The sequence below is a fragment of the Perca fluviatilis genome, chromosome 4 (assembly GCF_010015445.1).
Source record: "Perca fluviatilis chromosome 4, GENO_Pfluv_1.0, whole genome shotgun sequence".
Classification (NCBI taxonomy): Eukaryota; Metazoa; Chordata; class Actinopteri; order Perciformes; family Percidae; genus Perca; species Perca fluviatilis.
Genome location: NC_053115.1, coordinates 11204611 through 11226669, shown reverse-complemented (window position 1 = coordinate 11226669; position 22059 = coordinate 11204611). Strand labels below are relative to the sequence as shown.

The 22059-nt window shown below is 41.4% G+C and overlaps 2 protein-coding genes across 8 annotated transcripts in view; one reads left to right on the top strand and one right to left on the bottom strand.

Annotated features, from left to right (window-relative positions):
• Window positions 1-22059, top strand: part of tacc1 (transforming, acidic coiled-coil containing protein 1) — a 32661-nt gene that overhangs the window by 6161 nt on the left and 4441 nt on the right. For 2 of the 5 annotated variants that reach the window (XM_039797525.1, XM_039797524.1), the window contains exons 2-10: window positions 14237-14346; window positions 17031-18447; window positions 18934-18975; window positions 19289-19352; window positions 20074-20263; window positions 21058-21122; window positions 21583-21714; window positions 21820-21896; window positions 22008-22051. In XM_039797525.1, the coding sequence (XP_039653459.1) occupies window positions 17051-18447; window positions 18934-18975; window positions 19289-19352; window positions 20074-20263; window positions 21058-21122; window positions 21583-21714; window positions 21820-21896; window positions 22008-22051 (2011 nt within the window). In that variant the 5' untranslated portion in view covers window positions 14237-14346; window positions 17031-17050. Of the gene's footprint in view, window positions 1-7284; window positions 7351-12314; window positions 12850-14236; window positions 14347-17030; window positions 18448-18933; window positions 18976-19288; window positions 19353-20073; window positions 20264-21057; window positions 21123-21582; window positions 21715-21819; window positions 21897-22007; window positions 22052-22059 lie in introns of those variants that run through there. The other 3 variants (XM_039797526.1, XM_039797522.1, XM_039797523.1) reach the window with 3 other exon arrangements.
• On the bottom strand, window positions 88-7281 carry aggf1 (angiogenic factor with G patch and FHA domains 1). 3 transcript variants are annotated; one of them, XM_039797528.1, is made up of 16 exons: window positions 7201-7281; window positions 7048-7109; window positions 6467-6660; window positions 4813-4912; window positions 4536-4711; window positions 4160-4291; window positions 3834-4022; window positions 2476-2932; window positions 2117-2225; window positions 1914-1965; window positions 1711-1812; window positions 1452-1620; window positions 1165-1244; window positions 945-1072; window positions 753-852; window positions 88-641 (listed from the first exon to the last, which is right to left on the bottom strand). In XM_039797528.1, exons 3-16 carry the CDS (start codon window positions 6650-6652, stop codon window positions 387-389), a joined length of 2235 nt encoding a protein of 744 aa, XP_039653462.1. In that variant the 5' UTR covers window positions 6653-6660; window positions 7048-7109; window positions 7201-7281; the 3' UTR covers window positions 88-386. The 3 variants fall into 3 exon arrangements, with proteins under 3 accessions (XP_039653462.1, XP_039653464.1, XP_039653461.1); XM_039797530.1 differs by lacking the exon at window positions 2476-2932 and adding an exon at window positions 3568-3637 and having other exon boundaries at window positions 7048-7260; XM_039797527.1 differs by lacking the exons at window positions 7048-7109; window positions 7201-7281 and having other exon boundaries at window positions 6467-6676.

The window sequence follows — 22059 nt, the reverse complement described above, 5'->3', positions numbered from 1 at the left end:
TTGGGCAAACACACCAATGACAATAATAACCAAACTGAACCAAACGGTTAAGCACGTTCACATTTTTATGTGCAACATTATTCTTGGAGGGGCACTATTACACCAAAAAGTTGCAACTGGTTTAACATGATCAGTTACAGGATTGTCTCAGTTACAGATCCACAGTTGTCTTGTCATAGCATGATCTCATTGTGAGAAATATAGCTTCACTGTGTCAATATTTGCTCGAGGCGATTCATTTTCCTTTCCATATCCTTTTGTTCTGGGAGGCACAGTGGCAGCTCTGTCAATTTACAGACAGTATATCACATTTCCTTTGACAGGAGAGAGATACGCATCAAGCCTCCCAGCTTTTAAATCCACAGTATATTCTCTCGCACGTATTCCTAATTTTGGCCGTCTGCATCACCACCTGCTTGTGTGTTTGTAGCCTCAGTCTCTTCTCCTCGGACCCAGGCTTTGGGCGACTTGTTCTTCTGCGTTTTAGGAGACAGCATGTCAGGCTGGCACGAATCAGCAAATCTCTCGCGCGCTTTTTCCCAGTTCTTCTGGGACTTTGATTTGGTCATAGAGACGCTGTCCAGAGACATGGCACCACCAGCCCCCAAACCTGAATGGGACTTCCTGATTTTCAGTTCAACCTGTGGGGAAAGGAATGAGAAAGAAACAAAATCAAAAACAATGTTGTTGCTTCACAATTCATTTTTAGTCCAAACAGAATCTGCCAACAGAACATCCCCAGATTGTCTTACCGGGTCTTTTCTTCCAGTTCCCTCTTTACCCAGGCCCTCTCCTCTCTTCCAGCCCATCTTTTCCAGCATTTTCCGTCCTTTATTGACTTCGCTGATCTCCCTTTAAGAAGACAAGTACAACATAATACATGATTACCACTTCATCCATTGTTTTCCTTCTTTAGCAATTACAGTCGGGGACAATATACTTACTGATGAACAGAAGCAGGCGCATCATCTCGTTGGAAAACGCCCTCGCTGCCCACCGTCTGTCGTCGAGACTCTGCTCGGTCCTGGTATCTGGGGTTCCTCAGGGCTTTGGCCTCCTCATACTCACTGCTCTGTTTACAGAAAACCAAAGAGGTGACTGGCTGCATTTTGGCTGAGTTTTTAAAACTTAAAACTGGTGGCAGTTAGTCCTGATAGCACTTACCTGCAGACCATATTTGGCCTTCATCTGCTTCAGTTCCTTTTGTCTCAGTGCTTCTTTATCCTCTTTGGTGAGAGCAGGGCCTTTGGGAAAATACAGAGCGAAGCTAAATATTACGCTCTAAAATAATGTTCTCCTCATGTCTTTTAACATGATGTGGTAAACAATCACAACTAGTGAATGCAGTCTCACACGGAGCCTTTGTTTGAGGAGTGGCTCAGTGTACCACTGTTGTATCATGCAACAACAACAAAATGTTTTTCTGTGGATGTGTTTTTGTGAGGTAGTACCTGCAGTATTCTCCTCCCTCCTGTGCTTGCTGAGGTGAGCCATCACCTGACCAGGCTCACAGCCATCGCAGGTATCAGTGCCCGAGTGGATATGGAAGGACAGCACGGTCTCTCCCATCTTCACCTCATCACCGTGCATCAGCGCATGTGGCTCACATTTGGTTTTAGGCTGCAGTAAAAAGATGCATCGATAACGTCATTGCCGAGTTAAAGTTGAACTATTTTATTTAGAGGCAACAAACATAGACATAATGTTGACCTGCAAGATCCTGTTGCCATTGATGACTGTTCCATTCTGGCTTCCCTGGTCCACCAGCATGTAGCTCTGCTGATCCTGGTCAAAGTACACCTCTGCATGGAACTAAAACCAAATACAGTTCAGTTAGAAACATCGCATAACCCTGCAATATGAAAAGAAATTTTGAAAAAACCCTGGCCAAATATAAAAGTGGAGAGGGGTACCTTGCTGACTCCCATTTCTGGTATTCGGATTGCATGGTCCATATCTTTCTCTCTGCAACAGAAAGACAGCAGGGTGCCTTTATGACTTGCCGAGAGATCAATTCCTCATATTTTCTCTAAGTCTCGCTTGGTATGAAAGTATGAAGCCTTTTACTGATATGTAACTCATGCTGCCACATGACAAGAGAGAAATTAGCACAAACCTGCCAACGGTGGCTCGAGAGTCAGCTGTGATGATGAACAGAGTGCCCACCTGCAGCACTGGAGATCTGACCACTGTCACTCTTACACAGGGCGGCCAAATGTCTGTGACTGCAAGAAAAATAAACCCACTGCATTGTCACGGGAACACTGCGACCTCAGAATGGTACAGTGTTAGAAACAGATGACAGGTGATGCTCTAACTAGCTTCAAGTTACTACCAGATTTAACACATTTACATAAGAGCTAATTGTCTTTATTTCTATAGCGCATTTTTGCAACAAGGTGATTTAAAAACGCTTTACATAAAAACACCTTGTGCCCCGAACAAGCTCTGAATTTGGCTTGTTTCCCCTCTCACCTTCATGACTCTGAGTCTCCATTTCTGACTCTGGGCTTTCCTTGGAGCTGGAGCTAGAAGATGATGAGAACGAGGGAGTGGACCCCCACTCCTCTCTTTCCGACTCTGTAATCTCACCCTCTTCCGGTTCGCTGTTCCCCTCTGAGTCATTGCTCCGAACCGGACGCTTTTTCTTCTTCTGCTTTTTTGACTTGGATTTCTTCCTTTTCTTCCTTGATCTACCTTTGTCCTTATCATCCTTATCATCATCGTGTGAACCGGTTTTCTGCTTCTTCCTCTTTGACAAAGATTTGCCGCTAACCTCTTTATGTTTAGAAGAGTCTTTTCTACGGGGAGCCACTTCGGGACTGCGAGACTTTCGCTTCAGTTTTCGGGATTCTGTGGTCCTCTTAGCTGTTGGCTTTTCGACCCAGTCCATTTCTTCTTCTTCCAACTGTACCTCATCAAATATGATTTCCTGCCATCAGACAGTCAACAGTGAGATTACAATCTCCAGCGATGTTAACTGACAGGGGCAAGCTGGCTTTGTTGATCCCATGTTTCATGCCAGGCACTGTTTTTGTACATGGTTTCAGTCTTCAAAGACAAATCACTATACACCTCCCTTAAATTACACCAGGGAAAACTTCAGTGATCTAAATATTACTTTTTACCTTCGATTTACAAGTGACCAAATCCTCGGTTTATGACACTGACTGTACAGAGTAATGACCATTTGAACAGATGTTAGATCACACAAACAACTGTTTGATATCCTACGACATAAAATGACTGAATGCTTTATGATTTAAGTCTTACACTTGAGCTTTACTTTCCTAGTTTGACCATCACATTATTGATTGTGTTAAAACGTCATCACTTACTTTAGAGCTTGACATAGACCCAACCAGACTGTGTGAATCATCACATCACAGTCAAACATTGGTAAGGTGGTGCTTTTGTGAATAACAACTTCATTGGAACTGTATAAGTGATTTATTAGTTATTGATTCCTCCTATTGTGATGGCAAAACTATTAAATAAAGGCCCAGGTTAAAAAATAGCTTGAGCTATTCTTCTGAATGGCTCTGCATGGTGGTATTAAAGGTGTACCTCTGTGGGAAGCAGTATTCCAGTAAGAAGAAATCTTCATTTTAGCCAATGAGTTAGTCACCTCTTGCACCTAGGTCAGAGGATAATCTTTTAGTCAACTAGCCTCAAGTTTATACAAAAAAAGCATTTGAAGACCGAGACCAATACTGTAAAGCCATTAGTTTTTGAAACAGGGGAACTACAAAGTCAAAAGCCAGCTGTCAGACACTGTCAAGTATAAAATGAATCCATGGTATGAATCAATAAAAGATACAGGTGCTACATACCTTATCATCCTGGTGTGAGATTTTCTTGGACCCTTTCTTAAACTTTTTGCCCTTCTTTTCACCAGTGCTCTTGTCATGGCAAGGCTCTGCAGCAGGCACCTCAATCCTGGAATGAAATTGGTATCGCCCACTCTCTGCATCATAGTAGTAGTAAATGCCTGTGTTGGCATCATAGTATAATTGACTGGCCTACGGAAGAGGGAAAAAAAACATCAGAGAACTGGTACGAAATGTCTGTCAGAGAGGGGAAAAAAACTAAATTGCAGCTAAAATAATTTGGCTATAGACAGCCCTCAATTTTACTTAAAAAGGGTTTTTTGACGAACCGAGTCGTAGTAGAAGCCCGTGCTGTGGTCATAGTACATTCCAGTAGTCTCATCGAAGACAAACCCAGTCTGTGTCATTGCCTCTTCAGCAGTGGCCCTCAACATATCCGCTATGGATCCTCCATCACCATCCTGAAAGTCATAATGCCATTTATTAGTCATGAACGTAAACTCTCATTTATTAATTCAATTTATCCACTCATATCAACATCTCCTTATTTCAGTATTTGGGATTAGTGTTGAACAATTAGCCAATTAATCAATTAGACGTTGAACCACCAATTACAATTCTGATAATGATTTTTTTAGTCATCCATGGTGTAAAGAGAAATATTTGCAATTACTTCTGCTTAAGTAACATCTTAATAAAACGAACCTCTGTTGTGACTGCAACACTGTCGTCAGTGGGAGGGTTAGCAGCAGCTGCTTCATTTGGTGCTGAAACCTCTGCGGCCTCGCTGCCATTAGCTGCATCCACTGCTGCTACTGTGTTCAGGCCGTCTGTAGTGTCTGGGTTCTGAGAGTAGCCTCCATAGTAGTAGTTGTAATACTCTGGAGAGGATTATTGAACAATTTTTAACAGTTGACTCGCTTTCTGACGAGCGGAAATGATCATTTTATTTATTTAATGTAAATATACAAAACTAACATACCAGTTTCTGTCCATACATTTTCTTCTGTCTGAGTTTCACTGTCGACTCTGTCTTTATCTTTCTTCTTCCGGTCATGAATCTCTGCACTCAGATGGTCAACCTGAAACAATACATTTTAGATACATTCAATTGGCAGGTGTTAATGAAACACCTATCGTAATAACATGATACTAGAAATGTAATGATTCACAAACCAGGGCTCTAGAGTGCGACCAATTTGGTCACATATGCGACCAAAATTTGTAAGGGTGCGACTAAGATTTTTCCTAGGTCGCACCGGTGCACCTAACGTCGTCGCATCCGCTGCCTCTCCACGAACAAAGCAATGTTGTTTATATCGATATGGTTTAATGTTGCGTTACATGACCCATTCCTTCTGTAAAGCCGTGCCTGTGTTTGGATCTCTCCTCCGCACAGCCCGACCCCCATTCACTCACACACGGGCCGGCTCACCTGCAACATGAGGGACACAGCGCCGCCGGTCCACATGCTGACATTTGTCTACAGTTTTAATTGTTATAACCCAGCTGTATATTGTTAAGCATGAGAGGGAAACCTGTATTGGTACTAGTGTTTCCGCTGGTAACTCTGTTATTGCGGCCGCCACGGCGAAAAACACATTAGAAGTTATTAAATGGAACTAACTTTAGTTCGTTGAGTAATAGCGTGTGAGACGGAGCCTGCTGGACCTGGGCGAGAGATGTGACCCATGACCACATTATCATAGTTCATAAAATTGCAGCGCAGCCAGGGACGATACAGACATTTCATAGCCTACACAAGACATGTGTAACGCCGCTGACCCGCATTCGACCCGTGCTGGACCCATTCATAATGAGTCAGCCGTCACTCTGTGAGTAGTATATGCTTCAGTCCATCGTACTCTCCCTCTCTCCCTATATGAGCTACTGGGCTATCCGGGTCTGTTATTGAAAACAAGTGAAGGAGCTTTCTCAGTGACATATATTTTTTAAATATATCCCAGGCTATTTATTTCAGATAATTTACACATATTGCAGCAGTATATTTTCAAATTGGGAAGGAAACCCTGTCTTTGCATTTTATTTTAATCACATTTGTTTTAATAAAAGAGCTTGTGAAAAGTGGCTTTGACTTAAAACTGAACATTAAGCCCACTTTGTAAAAAATATATATATATATATATATATATATATATATATATATATATATATATATATATATATATATATATATATATATATTGTGTTATCACCATTCAGCCGAAAAATACAGAGATGTGATTTTTAGTCCTGGGCTAGTGGACGATCTGGCCAAATTACATCTGAGGGGCATTTGACAGCAAGGGGGCACCCGCTATAAGACTTTGAGTACAGTATAATTGTGCTTCAAATAAAAAATTACCAACTCCTTATTCTTTTTTAAAATAATTTACATAATATATATATATGAATGTATATTGAGTGTGATTAAAAAGGTGACCTTGAAATTGTGGCGTTAATGGCGACGCGATGAAAAATTTGGGTGCACCTAAATAAAAAAAAAAAGTTAGGCGCACCAGTGCGACCAAGGCAAAAAGTTAGTCTGGAGCCCTGCAAACTCAGACTTTCATGCATTCCTTTTGTAGCAGTTGTGGTCATAATGGTCATTTCTGTAAGTGTTACTATGCACTGACTTGTTTCCTCAGGTCTTCGTTGTAGCTCTCTGTGCTCCTCTGCAGTCTTTCGGACTGGTTCAGTTGTTTCTGTAACTTGGTCAGCTCGGCTCTGCACTCGTGGAGCTCATGCTTCAACGACTCTACTTTCAGACGGAGCTCAGCCTCTTCAGACTCCGTGTCCCTTTCTCCATCTTCATTCTCCATTAGTTTAACTGAAGACGATAACATTCAACTTTGTAACTTGTAACGTTATAACGTTAGGAAAGCTGCCTCAGAATAGTAGCAATATTTACATCTAGCATATCGGTTTCTGGAGGTAGTTATTCCTTTCAACAGACAGTAACGTTAGACAGCACAGTTGGAATAGCTAGCTAGCTAGTATACTAGCTATACGTGCAGTTTAGCTAGTGTCCCAAATTCCCCATACAATGTCCATAAGTAATTATGAACTTGCTAAACCACCTGTGCTGTTAGGGTTAGGGATAATAAACTAACCTGTCTAAGACCTCATCATATGGGACACTCAGTTTTTGGAAAATAATTTGGGACACTAAACTGACGAGCTAACGTTAGCTCCGTCTGTAAGGTTCACTTCTTACCGTTTGCGTCGCTTCCGTCTCTTTGGCAGTGAATTCCCTGTCAGCACGACACATGAACCGACCTGAAAGTTGAAAATAAACATTTTGTAACTACCCTGTATTTCCGACACACTCGAGTACATGTTTTGATGATAATTAGACAGTTAACGTTACAGTTATAACCGTGGTAATGTTTACTGTCCACCCTGTTCGCAACCGCCATTTACTACTTGTTAATACGTCACAACGGAAGTACTTCTTCTTCAGGGTTGGCGGACTTCTTTGTTGAGAGTGAAGGCCCGAAGACAGGACCGTGTTTTTAATGTAAGAAATACACATGGATGTATAATAGGAAGAAGTCATGATGCCAAACTGTTTTATAATTCATATTTTTGTCACATGCTGTATGTGTGAATTTACACAAAATGTTAATGAGGGGGAAAAAGTTTGGCGGACTTCTTCGTTAAATCTGACACATCTAGAAGAACTTTACTGCCACCCATCGACGAACTATTTTCATAGTTTACCCCTTTACAGCTCATGGTAAAAACTAGTAGGCTATATACATTAAGTTTGACCAATTTTACATTTACCTTTCTTCAAATGACTGATCTTAACGTCCCTTTCTGATTTATGGTCTTTACGGCAACATATTTTACTACAGAGCCGGTAAGTGTCAGAAAACAGCATACTGCTCTCACTTTTCACAATTGTCCATATTTATTATTGTAGATTGCACTAATCATTCTTCAGTTGACATAAGACAGATGCCAATAGCTAAACACAAAAATTCTGTGATCTGTGATGAATGCTGACATGCTGATTAGCTTGATTTTAGTGCAGTATTCTGAACATTAAATAAAATCACAGATTCCAAAATGTTTTCAATTTTAGAGGTTCTTGAGGATGCTCAGTGTCTCTGTGAATTTGCAAGATATATATTTGTACAGTATACGAATTGATAATTATAAATAAAAGAGATTTAACATCTAGGCAAAGCAACTGCCCCAGGGCCTCAGAACACCAGGGGCCCCAAAAGCTTCAGGCTTCATGTGGGTCAAATAGTTTGTGGTAGCCTAATTTAATTGAAAGGTTATTTTGGAATCTGCACCACTAAAGTTTAGTGTCCAAAATCAATCAACATGATATTAGTTTTAAGGTTGGTCATGAAGAGGACCCTTAAAATTTAACCTTCGTTATTTCAGTTTTCTGCCTGTGAAGTGAGCCAATTTGTTAATGGTGGTCTTGGAGGGACAGTGCAATACTGAGTTTGTTAACAGTGGAAGTGAATTGCTATCCAAAGGCTTTAATACATATTATTACTTATGACAAAAGTAATGGACATGTAATTATAAATAACTTTTATACAGTTGATCAGTTTACAATAGTGGGCATTATGAATTAAGTCTGCAGGCTGAGTTATATCTGTACTTGCATTGTGCATCATATAACTCGTACTATAAATGTCATCACAATGCACATTCATACAGAGTATTGGTGTGCAATTATGAGTACATTAAATATAATTGGAGTTTGTACTATATAAAGGTGTATCACATAATATATGCTATGTGCTAATTTAAGGTTTGGGTATGAACTTTGTTAACTAAGTATAAATTGATTATGTTTGTTGCTATGCAATGTTTTTTTCTTATTGAGGTGCACTGTCCAGTTGTCACAATGCTTTCACCACTAGATGTCCCTGCAACACACTGTTTCTGCTATTTGACAGCTCAGAGTGAAACTGAGGGAAATTGTGTGATAGTTGCTCATCTCTGGCAGGATGTGGTCATAACTTAAAGTCAAAGCAAAACGTTTTCAGCTCTTATAATACATGGCTAGTACCTAGCTGCTAGTTGATGAATGATCATCTCACACTGTTCAGTTTGTCACACTGTATACATTTGCTGTCAAAGGGCTGATCATTTAGTTTGCCTCTTTGTGATAAGGCAACATTAAGGACTACTGTTTGCTAACATAGACTAATTGTTTTTACACACCATCTCTGTCATTGTCCTTTGCTCCACTTGTCCTTCCTCCTCCTTAGTTCCTCAAACACACGCCTAACTATTCTTCTATTCACATTTTGATTCACTTCCTTCCTCCCCTTCGTGTCTACACTTATTTCAGGCTCCAGAGGAGGGGCTGTTGTATAATGATGTGGCTCCACTATTGTCCTCTAAAAATGAAACACAGTCTCTATTTATGGCGAGAGTGTATTTAAAGTATGATACCGTACACTGTGTGCTTATGTGAAATATTATCTCTGCATTCTTTCAGACACTTGAGCTGTGAAGTTACAGGGCAGGTTTGTCAGAAAAATATTGTTACTGGGTGTTAAGCTTGACATGACGACTAAACAGAAATGTGTTATTAGTCACATTAGTCACAGAGACAGGCAGAACTTGAGTTGTTGAAAAACTTCTTTGGGAAGGTCAGAGTTGTTTTCCTTCTGGTTTTAGTGACTTTCTGTTTTCTCAAAAATGGGGTTCCTCCCACTGTGTTTGAAATCTGAGCTCTTTTGAGTTGTGTTTGGATTTTGGTGGCATCATCAGACCTCTTTTGCAGAACCTCTGGTGGCTGTGGTGGTGGTAGAATGGGGTGGTATTTTATCTGGAGATACACACAGCTGCCTCACGCTACCGCCTGATGTTTATTGATGCCATTTTTTAGACTAGAAAATAGGGGCTGTCGTCTGGGAGTATGATTTGTTTGGAGGAGTGGAAAAGAGTATGGTGCTCAGCTCATTTTTTTTTGTGTTTTCCAAAAAACAAACTGCCAATGAGTTATGTTAGGGTGGTAATAGGAACCTTTCTTACTTATCCCTGGCTACCACTAGAGTTTTCTCTGGCCCCCTTTCTCTGACGAGAAGGAGATAATAACCCCAGAATAAAGGCACAAATAGATCCTCATGCTCCTGCGATAATCTCTCTGTACTACACCCATAACTACTACTTGCACATGATCAATGCAAGCAGGGACCCACCTAACTTTCACCCCAGCCTCAAGCCCCACCAGACCCAGACAGTAAATAAGTGGGCAGAGGACAAACTGCACCCTTTCTGGTCCAATGTGGAAACTCTGAGCCAGCTCCTCCATTGGAATTTGGGAGGAGTTTAGCTGCTGCGTGGCCAAACCAAACCTTGGAGGAGTTTCTGGAGTGGGAGTACAGTATTAGAAAAAAATACACAGAGGATGCATTGCATGTTATATGACAAGGCTCACAAAACCAAAAAATAATATAACATTGAACATTGAAGCTCTGATATGTGTTTCATTCTGCTTTAAAAAACTCACATTTCATAATGGCGATTGTTAGACTTTATAGCTGATAACTGCTGCTAATTGGCATTTGCGCAAATATGAGTCACCTCTAATAATAATAATAAACTTTATTTATAAAGCACTTTTCACAATACAATTAAATTAAATCAGGCCACTGATACAGAGAATGAAATACCCAACAACCAAACAATAAGATAAAAAGTGTGAAATAAACAAATAGAACATATTAGAACTAAAGTGAAATTAACAAAGTTAAGTTTTTTTAAGTTTTAAGAAGTGATTTCAAATATGATACTGCTTCTCCAAGCCCCAGATCCTCAGACAGGAAGTTCCGAAGTCAAGTGGCCCTAACCGCAAAAGCCTGGTCACCTATACTTTTTAGGAACAGCCAGCAGAACCCTGCCTGAGGATCTGAGGCTACGCCCTGGCTCATAGGGGGAGCAGCAATTCAGCAATATAACTGGGAGCCAGCTCATGAAGGGCTTTAAACGTGATCAGTAAAGTCTTAACATCAAGTCTATAGTGTGGTAAGCAGTGAAGGGAGGCCAGAAAAGGGCTAAAGTGATATTGTCTTCTGAATTTGTTAAAAGCCGAGCTGCTGCGTTTTGTACTAGCCAAAGGCGTGAGATTGTATTGTGGCTTAACCCTGAATAGTAAATTACATCATTAAGAATTAATCAAGACGCAATGATATAAATGCATGTATGACCTTCTTGAGATCAGAGAGGAATGACCTCATTTTGAAGCATAATTGGAAAACACCCAGGTTTCAGCTGCACCTTTAAGAATTGCACACAGGAAGCTAAAGTGTTCTGTAGCGAAGGCATTGGCTTTGGAGGACCAAATACCATTATTTCTGATTAATTTTCGTTCCGCTGTAGGAAGTTTTGGAACATCCAGCCCTTGGTTTCTGATAGAAGAGACATAGACGTAGGTGGCCTTCACTGGTTTGGGACAAAAATCTGAGTTTAATGAATGTTATGTTTGCGGATAACATGTCCTACTGGGAGCAAGTATGTAGAGAACAGGGGGTCAAGGATGGAGCCTTGGGGAACACCACTGGTCGGAGGTGCCACTGAAGACCAGGCATCACCAACAACTACTGAAAAAGTTCTATTTGACAAGTATGATTGAAACCAGAGGCCGACCCATTTTTCAAGGCGATCCAACAAAATTGAACCATCAACGGGATGAAATGGAGAGCTATGATCAAGAAAAATTTAAATAGCACAATCACCAACATCAGCTGTTAGAAATAGATCATGTGTAGCAGTGTTTCTGATTTAGTCTTTCTATCTTTTGTATGTCAAGGGTCTCTTGGTCTACACAGAGTCATCAGTTCGTACTAATGATTGACTTTGGCCTTTTTAGCAGCATCAGTTATTTTAGAGAACAGTCTCTAATGCTGTTGAGGTATTTCAGACACGCATCCTGAGTAATGTTATGCTTTTGTTTCCTTGACAACATTCAACAATATGTACCTGTGTCAGATGCAACAATGGGTTTTTGCCATCCATTAATGAGTGCAATGAAGGCGGTGATTGCCTGTCTGTTCAGTGGTCTGAACTGTTACCGCAGACAAATTGAATCCAGCCAGGTAGATCTCCTGGGGCTATCCGACAAAACTGGTTCCCCTGCATGCATGCATGCCACTGGATTGCAGAAACTGTTAACTGTTAACAGCCTGGGGGAGCAAAGAAGGCTTAAAGATCTAGCCCCACATTCCTAACCTCTCTGTGGGCTATAAAATGTGGAGCCCCAACAGTCCAGCTCCTCCTCCTCCTCCTCCTCCTCCACCTTCTGTTTGTTTTCTGACTCCCTTCTTCTGCTTCAGAGTGGAAGAGCAGCCTGACAGGATCATACCATTTTCCAGCCACAGGGGAACTCGTTTAGTTGAGTAAGGAGAAGCTGCTTTCATTTTTAGAGCTTTGAGCTTCCTGCCTCCCTGTGTTTTTTGTCAGTGGACTGACCCGAGGTGGAGGGGAGCGGTTGGGAGGGGGTGTTCAGCAAGGGAGAGAGTGAGAACAGCATTTTGAAACCCAGCTGATCAGAGCTGTGATGTGCTGCCATAGACGGAGAGGGAACGTGACTGGGAAAAAAGAAAAGAGAAGATAATAGAAAGCAGCTGAAGTCTTAGTGATTTTAAGACGGAGAATATACAAATAGAAGAGTGGAAGAGAAATGTCTCCTCCCTTTCATGGGAACCTGGGAACTCATGTGAAGAGAGAGGCTCTGTGGAAAGATGTGAGAGCATTTGGCAGGGTGGAAATCTGAGGAAGAAACACACAGAAAAGGATCAGTCAGGCTCTGGAAACCAGTCCAGTGAGGCTTTGAGTTGAATAAGGTTGGAATAAAACCCGTGGAAAGAGAAGTGATGTCTTGGTTGTCACCCGTGTCATGGGCCAAATGGACGTGGACGGCGGTGCGAGGGGGAGAGGAGGGAGAGGAGGATGAAGAGGAGCAGGAGGCCAGCGAGGAGAGAGAGCAACGTGGAGAACGAGGAGAGGAAGAGGAGGAGGAGAGATCTCAAAGCTGCAGGCAAGTGTTGTGCTGGAGCCCTGAGACTACTGACACTGGGATTTACACTGGCTGGACTGGAGGATGGGGCATTTTTACATGTGTGTTCATGTGTGTTCATGTGTGTTCATGTGTGTGTGTCTAATATTATGAAGGTTAGGAAAAAAGAGAGAGAGAAACACATATGTTGGCTTATCTGCATTTTTTCTTTACATGCAGAAATGGCAAATATGTTGTCGTGCAGCGCCGAGCGCTGACACATTTCTGGTGTGGCTGTGGTTAAGGCTGTGTCAGGGTTTGAACAGCATGTTTTTCTGAGCCTTACTGACACTACATCCATATTTCTGTGGCTTCAGAGAAGTAACACACACTCCAACACTGCAGCCAAGTACGGTTTAGTTTAACGATGTAAACATTGCTCACAAATATGACACATGCTCAAGGCATCATGGCCCTGTTGTCTCTGTTCCTCGTGTCTGCTTTGATGATGTATTATCTTGGCCAAAGATTCACAAAAACCTTTTTTGTGCTGACTTCCACACCTTAAACATTTTATTGACCAGATAATGTATCACTAATCTACCTTAAATACCAAAATCTATGTTTGTTTACTAAGCCCAGCAGTTATCTAACCAGAGTCACTCACATCAATATCTAACCTGCACTGTGATATGGCTTCCTGAAGTAATCAGATCAAAAATGAGTGTTGCTGCTCTACAATGTTAAAATCACAAGTCAGTATTGAAAACTGTATTCAGTTGCAATGTTAGCATCTCATTTTAAAATATATACTTCATACTGTATAGTGCTAAAATGTGAAAGGAAATAGTGGGATGGCCTATTTCCTCTTTCTCTCGATCTTTTACTTATTCGTTTTCTTTCTCTCCATTACTGGCATGAATCAAATAGTGCCACCTGTGTTTCCAAAGCACAATACAACATCAGAAGAGATAGTAAATTAGTAGATTCAATGCAGAACCATAAATCGAATTTAGATGGATTTTGGACAGTTGAGACTTGTAAAGGTACATCAAAGTCCTCTTTGTATATGGTACATATTCACTCACACTTTATCATCTTTGCTTTTTTATGCAAGTAATGGCTACCCTAGGATTCAAATGGAACAACGTTAGAAGGTAACATCACACTTTGGTTGAACTGCTCCATGCTGTGATGAGGGGTCACACATAGGGAAAATAAATAAAGAATTGCATTTGTCCTTTACTTGCACATATTGCACATTTTAATGCAGTTAGTGCAGTTCTGTTAATGCAAGTCGTCTTTCGCAGTGCTGACTTTTGCTTTTTGAGTACATAGTTCCAGTATTTATAATGCGATCACTACTTCTCAGTTATATAAGGATTTTTCTCTCTCTCTCTCTCTCTCTCTCTCTCTCTGGCTTCCACAGCTCTGACTCAGAGGGTCATTTTGGCACTCCTGAAGCAGCAACTCCTGTCCACTCACCCCCAACCTTCCCAAGAGAGCTGGAGAACAACAACACTGATGCAGACAAAACAGGTGAGGCCACTGCTGAGCAAATTCAAGAGAGAGAAAGATAAGGAGAGGCAGAGTCGGCATACTGTTCAAGAAGTGAACACACAGCAGTAACACCTCGGGGTAGCTGAAGGCTCTCATTAACATTACAAATATTAAACAGAACAGTAGAAATAAGTATTTTTCACATACACGGCACATATTAAAGACAGAGTATCCCTCCTTGAAGTTGCCATGGAAACAAGAGTCTTTTGACATTGCACTAAATGTTCAGACATCACGTGTGTGTGCATGTGTTTGTCTTTGTAGTCAACAAAAGAAAAACAATTTCTAAAATGCAACAACTAAGTAATCTTTCTATGATAACATAATCATTTTAAATAGCACATTTTTGACAAATATGTAACTCCACTACTGTGTCTGAACTGTGTGTATCAGGTTCACCACACCAGAGTAATTAGATACATATGCAGTCTGACTGTTTCAGGAATGTACCTACCTACTGCATTTTAGCTTTAAATCTTTTTTAAACTATAAGTGCCATTATACAAATGTGTTTTATTACAGGTACCTAAGGTTACTAATACTAAGCAGTGAAGCATGTCCTGCATGCTTGGTAGGTAAGCTGATATGCATACTGACTTTTGGGTGGGTTTTGGGTGTAATGATGGCGGAAGCACTGTTATTGTCATGTGTATCACTGAGAGGAGGAACCTATAGCACAGTGTGAGAATGGCCCTACTCTGGAATTCAACAGGTTCAACAAAAGCTTTGCTTCGCCCCCTTTGTAAACTGATAGAGGTCACAATGAGGGGAGTGACTGAACATAGCTCGTTATCAGGCTGAAACCATCTCGCTTTTTAAGGAGGTTTGTAGGAGACCATGCGTTAACGTGAGGCAGTTGCTTTCTTGGTAGGAGTAAATCCTTCCTGTAAAACAGCTCCAAAAACATTTTCCGAAAGTGTGCATTGTGAAGGACAACCAGAATGGAGCGTGGAGGGAGTTCACTTTTGTTTCAACCACAAACGTCCCTTCCTGCAGCTGCGAATCAGGAAGTTAAAGTGCCTCTAGAAACTTTCTTTGAATGTAAACATGCTGGCAGTGTTTGTCTGTGTCTCCATTACTACCTCAGCATCAGTCTGTACATGATGACAGTTTATAAATATTTAATAGATAGTTGAAGACTTTGTCAAAGCCAAAAAGGCACCATATATTAAAGGTGCAGTAGGTAAAACTTCTAAAACTAACTTTCGTGGCCGGGTTGGCTCGGTGGGTGGAGCGGGAGCGCACATATACTGAGAGGTTTATGCCTCGACGTGGAGGTCCAGGGTTCGAGTCTGACCTGTGATGATTTCCTGCATGTCTTCCCCCCCTCTCTCTCCCCTTTCTCACCTAGCTGTCCTATCAAATAAAGGTGGAAAAGCCCCCCCCCCAAAAAAAATAATTTTGTCATATTTGCTGAAACTGACCCTATGTTCCAGTAGAACTACATGAAGCAAAAATCCACCGCTCCCTCTTCAGATGCACCAATCATGGCCAGGGGGGTGTCTAACTGCGTGTCAATCACTGCTCATGCACACGCATTAATTCTCCCTTGTGGGGGGAGGGGCTTAGGAGAACGTTTTGGGCTTTAGCGGAAAGGGGGGGAGGGACTGAGAAGTTGTTGATGTTCAAATTTGTTGGCTAAGTCCTGGATCCTGGACCCACAGCACCTTTAAACTTGATTACATTAGCAGATGAATAATTGAGGCTTGCCGTGTATGTTTCCTGGATGGATGTATCCATCTGTGGTGAAATGCATGATAAACTGACATTTGACAATTTGTTATAATATTATTTCTATACAATTATTTGAATACTATTTAGCAATGATTTTGTTTTAGAAATGTTTTAAATTCAAAGATAATCATTTATATGATATAGATGTGTTTGATTGAAACCAACTACTGTGCATGTGGAGATTGCACTTTTTATACTAAAATCAATAAAGTATATCATACCAAAATGGTAAACAAATGCAAAATTATTAATTTTCAAATTCGCCCACGTTTTACATATTATTGCAGACACAACAGCTGAGTGAGATTGACCCTGCTGTGACATGTTCTGTCATGAGAGAACCAAAAGGGAGTCTTATAATTTTTCTATTGATTATGCATGTGGATATGAATGAGGATATTTTTGGATGGGCATGTTGGTCTGCAGGAATACTTGACTTGAAAATGACACTCTGGCAACATACTAATGTGAGTGGAAGTAGGTAGAAACAAAAAATATTATGTTGCTAGTCTCCTAGCAACATAATATTACATGAATATGGCGAGTATGACAGGCATACTAAGATATGTTGATGTGTCAAAGAGTCCCTGGGGGCAATAATTACTCCACAGCAGCCGCTGTACCTGTTGTCCTCAACACAACACAAAATACATCATAGCTCTCTTTTTTTCTCTTTCTCTCTATTTTCCAATGCACTACTTGGTTTAAATGTCATGGAACCTCATAGAAAGACATCACCATGGCAACAGCAGCAATAGGAACAGTTGGCTGGCTAGGAACCAATCAGATGTCACCTGCATCTGAGTTTAGATTTGATTGGAGATATTATCATAGGGAGGGAGTGTGCATGCAGTTTCCCTTTTTTATCTTTAAATTATTGTTATTTTTGTTAATTCTGGCGTTTTTTTCTTCTCACATTTCTTCTTCAGATGTGGATCAGGATGAGCACATGATAGTGACTGCTCCGGTTTGGGATCAAGATATTTTGCTCAGCCACAACATGGGTCAGGATGAGCCTGCGGTCCCCATGGGTGGCCCACTGGAAGTAAACATCCAGACCCTGGAAGCAGAACAGACAGAGAATCTTCCAGAAGCTTTGGGCTCTGTGCCTGTCCCTGCTCCATCCTCCGTGAAGGAAGCACCTGAAGTGGCTAAATGCACAGTGCCATCCTCTGAGCAATCCCAATTCCCAGTCCCCGTCCTAGTGGCAGATCGTGTCCCCGATGTGGCTCCAGCTCCTGTTCCTGTTCCTGCTCCAACCCCAGAACCAGACTCAGTTCAGAGCAGTGAACCTGCAGCCAGACCAGCTCCAGAGCCCCCTGAGCAGAAACCTCTTGTTGAACCAGAACCACAGTGCAATGGCCTCGACCAGACAGAGCCTACTAAAAAGACTAAAACCAGCAGGTCTAAGCCTCCATCCCTGAAGGTGAAGGCCACGCCGAACGAGCTTGCACAAACAAACGAGGAAGAAGAACTTCCTCTTCCCAAGGCCACTTACAAATTTGACCCTGACCAGCTGGATGACAGCTTTAACCCCTTCACCTGCGGCGGATCCAAAATCCAAAACTCTCCCCCACCGTTCGGTACAAGCTCTCTCCCCAGACTCGAGCCACTCGGTAGCTCCTTGCCTGTGTGTGAGGCCAGCTCAGCAGCTCCAGCCGAAGCGGAGATGATGGAGTCATCGTCAGAGTCGAAGTCTGTGATGCTGGAGTTCGGTCTGGACGAGGGGACAGTCAGCAAGCCACCTCCGAGGAAATTAGGTGGTAAAAAGACAATCAGCAAACTTGCAGCTAAGAAGCAGAAGGCCAAAGGATCAGGGGCTTCCTGCCAACCAGCACAGGAACCCACTGTGTCAGAATCAGATTCTCAACCAGCATCAGAACCAGTTTCTCTACCAGCGTCAGAACCGGTTTCTCTACCAGTGTCAGAACCAGTTTCTCAACCAGTGTCAGAACCTGTTTCGGATGCTTTTCCAGAAACTGCTTTGCCAGTTTCAGACTCTACTGCAGCTCTGAACCTTGACGATATTCCTATTCCTAAATCGGGAACATATAACTTTGATCCCAGTCAGTGGGACGACCCGAACTTCAATCCGTTTGGTAGCAATAGCACGGTGAGCAGCTCTCCAGTGCTCCCTAAGAGCTCCTACAGTTTCAATCCAGACAGTTTTGATGAATCTGTGGACCCTTTTAAACCCTCCAAAGCTATGAGCGCAGAGGACACGTCCAGTAGCGCCCCTCAGCCAGAGACAAAAGTGAAAGATGGAGGCAAACAGAAATCAGGGCACCCAGCGGGAGAGAAGAAAGTGAGACAGATTCCCAAGAAAAGCAAAGAGAGGACAATCATGTAAGTCTACAGCAAAATGAAAACGCTCTATCCCCAGGAGTTTGCAGATTTGAGATTGTAACATTATCATTGATAATAAACATTCAGATTTTCATTTTTATATGTCATATTAGGTTTAGATCCACTCCACTGAGGTTGCTTTTTCTTTGGGTGGATGTGTTTGCTTTGAACACATGCCAAACACTAACACTGCATACTGGCCATTGATGCAAACAGGTTATATATAGGCTCTTTAAAGTGCTTATAGCTGCAGTGCTTTGGACTAATTTTAGCTTTTCCAGGTCTGTCGGCATCTTGTGTTTATGCTCAAACTTTAAACTATCTAACATGCTAAGCTGAATGCCTTAAGTCACTCACACACTATCCTTTGTCTCTTCCCCCTGATCTGTTCTACATTCCCTTTATCAATCTCCCCTTCATCCTCCATTCTTCCTCCTCTTGTCTGTTACGCAACCCCCAACCTCTGCTTTCGTCCACTTCTATTAGCCCCAGGACATCTGAACAAGTCAAGTTTCTCTGTTTTCTGTTGTAAGTACTCTCAACTATCGACGCTCTCTTTCATGCATGCTGGCTTCTCATTTTACTCTCATCGTGGCGTGTGCTGTGCCAGAACTGACTGTTGAAGGAGCATGTGAGGGAAATAATCCTTAGTTTCACCTCAACTCACAAGGCCATACATCATCAAGTTAATTTGTCCCGTCTTGTGATCCCTCCAGAAATGCTTACGGCTCTATGGTTGTAAAAACAGGAGAAAGAAAGAGGAATTAAACTTTTGAAGGGCCACTATTTTTGGATCTATGTATTCTGACACTTGTATCGTCGTCCTGTGCTTGTTTTGTAGGAATTCCTGTAAAGTTCAGAAATATGATGAGAGCCAGTCCTTGGTGCTTGACGTGTGCAATCAGGTAATGCGTTTTTTTTCTGTGTGATGTTGTGTCAGCTGAAATGTGAAACCTTACCGTAGTGACACTGCAATGTCCATTATTCTGCAGCTGTCCAACCTTATCGGCCTCGCCTCACCTCTTCACGCGCGCACACACACACACACACAAACACACACACACACACACACACACACACACACACTATGAGACAAGCTAACAGCAGCATCAGCAGTGGCTCCAGCTCTGCAGTGCCTGCTTGGCATGGTGACAGATGTGTGACTTAATCACTCTTCAGTCAAATATTAGTCTGCTGCTCCCATGTGCCCTTAATGGTATCACCTCCTCCACCTTAGGAGATATCCTCAAGATATTGTGTAACACCAGAGTCTCTCAGATAACGTATTGTAACACCATTTTTCAAGGCCCACCAATGTTACCTCAGTGCAGTTGGAATATATTCATGAAAAAAAAAAAGTTGGATCTTTGGGATTGTGATAAGTGATACTTGTGTATGTTATAAGTAATGTACTGTATCCACATTTGTTCATGTAATTTAGCAATCCACAGTAGTACGTATACTTTCCTATGTAGGAAAGTTTTTATAAAAGCTGCTAACTAAATGCCTTTCTTCCTGTAAGAAGTTATATTGTGTATTTATATATAAAGTAGTTATATTTAATATTTGCTATATCTGAAATAAATCCCATTATAAGGTGGATCCTATCTTCCTCCTTGTCTCCAGGATGAGGATGAGGTGGTGGCTCAGACCCCAGAGATCACTAAGCGAGTTCATCACGCCACTGATGAGGAGAAGCTTGCCTCCACTGGCATTGTGGGCCAGACACCAGACAGCCAGGAGGAGAAAGGAGAACCCGAATACTATAAAGCACCTGTGAAAAAACAGCCAATCAATGATATATCTGTTATGGATGGTATGTTTGGAACGTCCCTTCGCTATGTGCAAAATAACATTTACAGCAGTGTTTGGTGTTAAAATGAAAAAAAGCAAATAGTGAAAAGAGAGACTTTTCGACAATGCTAAATATGACACTTTTTCCCTTTAAGTCAACTTTAGTGCAAGGACCAAATGACCAAATGTTCACAAAGCAAAGCACGTTTTTATTATGTGAAACAAACAGCCCTAGTAGACTAAATAATTATTTAGATAGTCATAATATATGGTCTCTTTTATTCCACCCGACCTTCTAAATTTACTTCTGATGTATTTAAGTTAGTAGTATTTTATAGGACATGCAGTATGAAATGTCCGTGTATTCATGATGTTTGGAGTTAAAGAGGTAGGCATGCCCAGAGAGGCACCAGTTCCAACACCAGGATGAATTGCAAACTTGTGAACAAGAAAAGGGATTCAGTTACATCATTTTCTCCGCAACTACTGTTGGAGTATTGGAGACTGCAGAGCCCCAAGAATGTGTTAGACTTTATGAAGGAATAAAATGGAGCATGCATGCTCAGCAAAACCCTGTCCTGGATATAAGAAAGTTATAAATGTTACACTGGGGAACAAATGCTTCCCACAGTTTTGCATTAAAAGTCTGTGTCAGTGGTGCACGTCTCACACCGTCTTTATACTAAGGAAACAAGACGACGAAAACTAGACAAATAGTGCCCATATTCTTTACTTAACTTTGTAACTTAGATCATGACAATAAGTACAATTAACAGTTGTCATTTGTCATTGAAGTATGTGTTTTTGTCCCTAAAGGTCCTGAGACTAAGATTACAGATCACCTGGAGGAGGATGACACCTGCAGTCTGAAAGATGATATAGTAAGTAGACTAGAGGAACCACAGGGAGGGAGCAGTATGACTATTTAAACATGACCTGCTTGTTTTGCACCAATTATTCTTTATCTCAATTGGGAAGAAGATAGTTTAGCCATTATTTGAGTCCTACTTTTTATTTTTGGACTGTGTTGCTTTCTTATGCCCAGGAGCTATTTTTGCTACAATAATCTAATAGTTTTTAATCACACAATATTTGTCCACAGATAGATAATCACACTTGCACTTTCAGGTTATACAAATGTTTGATTAATAAAATCAACACACGTGAACAGTTTTCCCAGAGCGCTCGTTGCGAAGACATCATGTGATCTGAAATGAAAAGTAAATACAGCAGAATTGGTGATTTGCAACATGCCATAAGGGGCCTGCTTACAAAATGTAAAGATTGTGGCAGTTCTAGTCAGATACAAAGTATGTTTTTTTGTTATATTATATTCCACAGAGTGAGATATCCATGAACCTAACAACAAAGGTGACCAGCAGTGAGGGCCCAGCCACAGCAGCCCTGTCCCAGGACAACATACCTCTGAGTGAGATGGACAAGGCCGCAGTGCTCACCCTGATCAGGGAAGAGGTATGTCACTGTCATAAACTCAGAAAGACAGAACTCATCTACTTATGGTTATTTATTTTTTTTAGATCTGAACATTTTCCTTATCATGCCCTGTCCTCCAATCAGATCATCACTAAAGAGATGGAGGTCAATGAGTGGAAGAGGAAGTATGAGGAGAGCAGGGCTGAGGTTTTGGAGATGAGGTATGTAGCTTCACTGTTTCTTTAGAAGCTTGCTTTACATTTTAAAATATTACAGTGCCATAGAGAAACAAAATTCGCAAATGATGTACTTTCTATTTTTTATCTTGACAGGAAAATCGTTGCAGAGTATGAGAAAACAGTTGCACAGATGATTGGTGAGTTG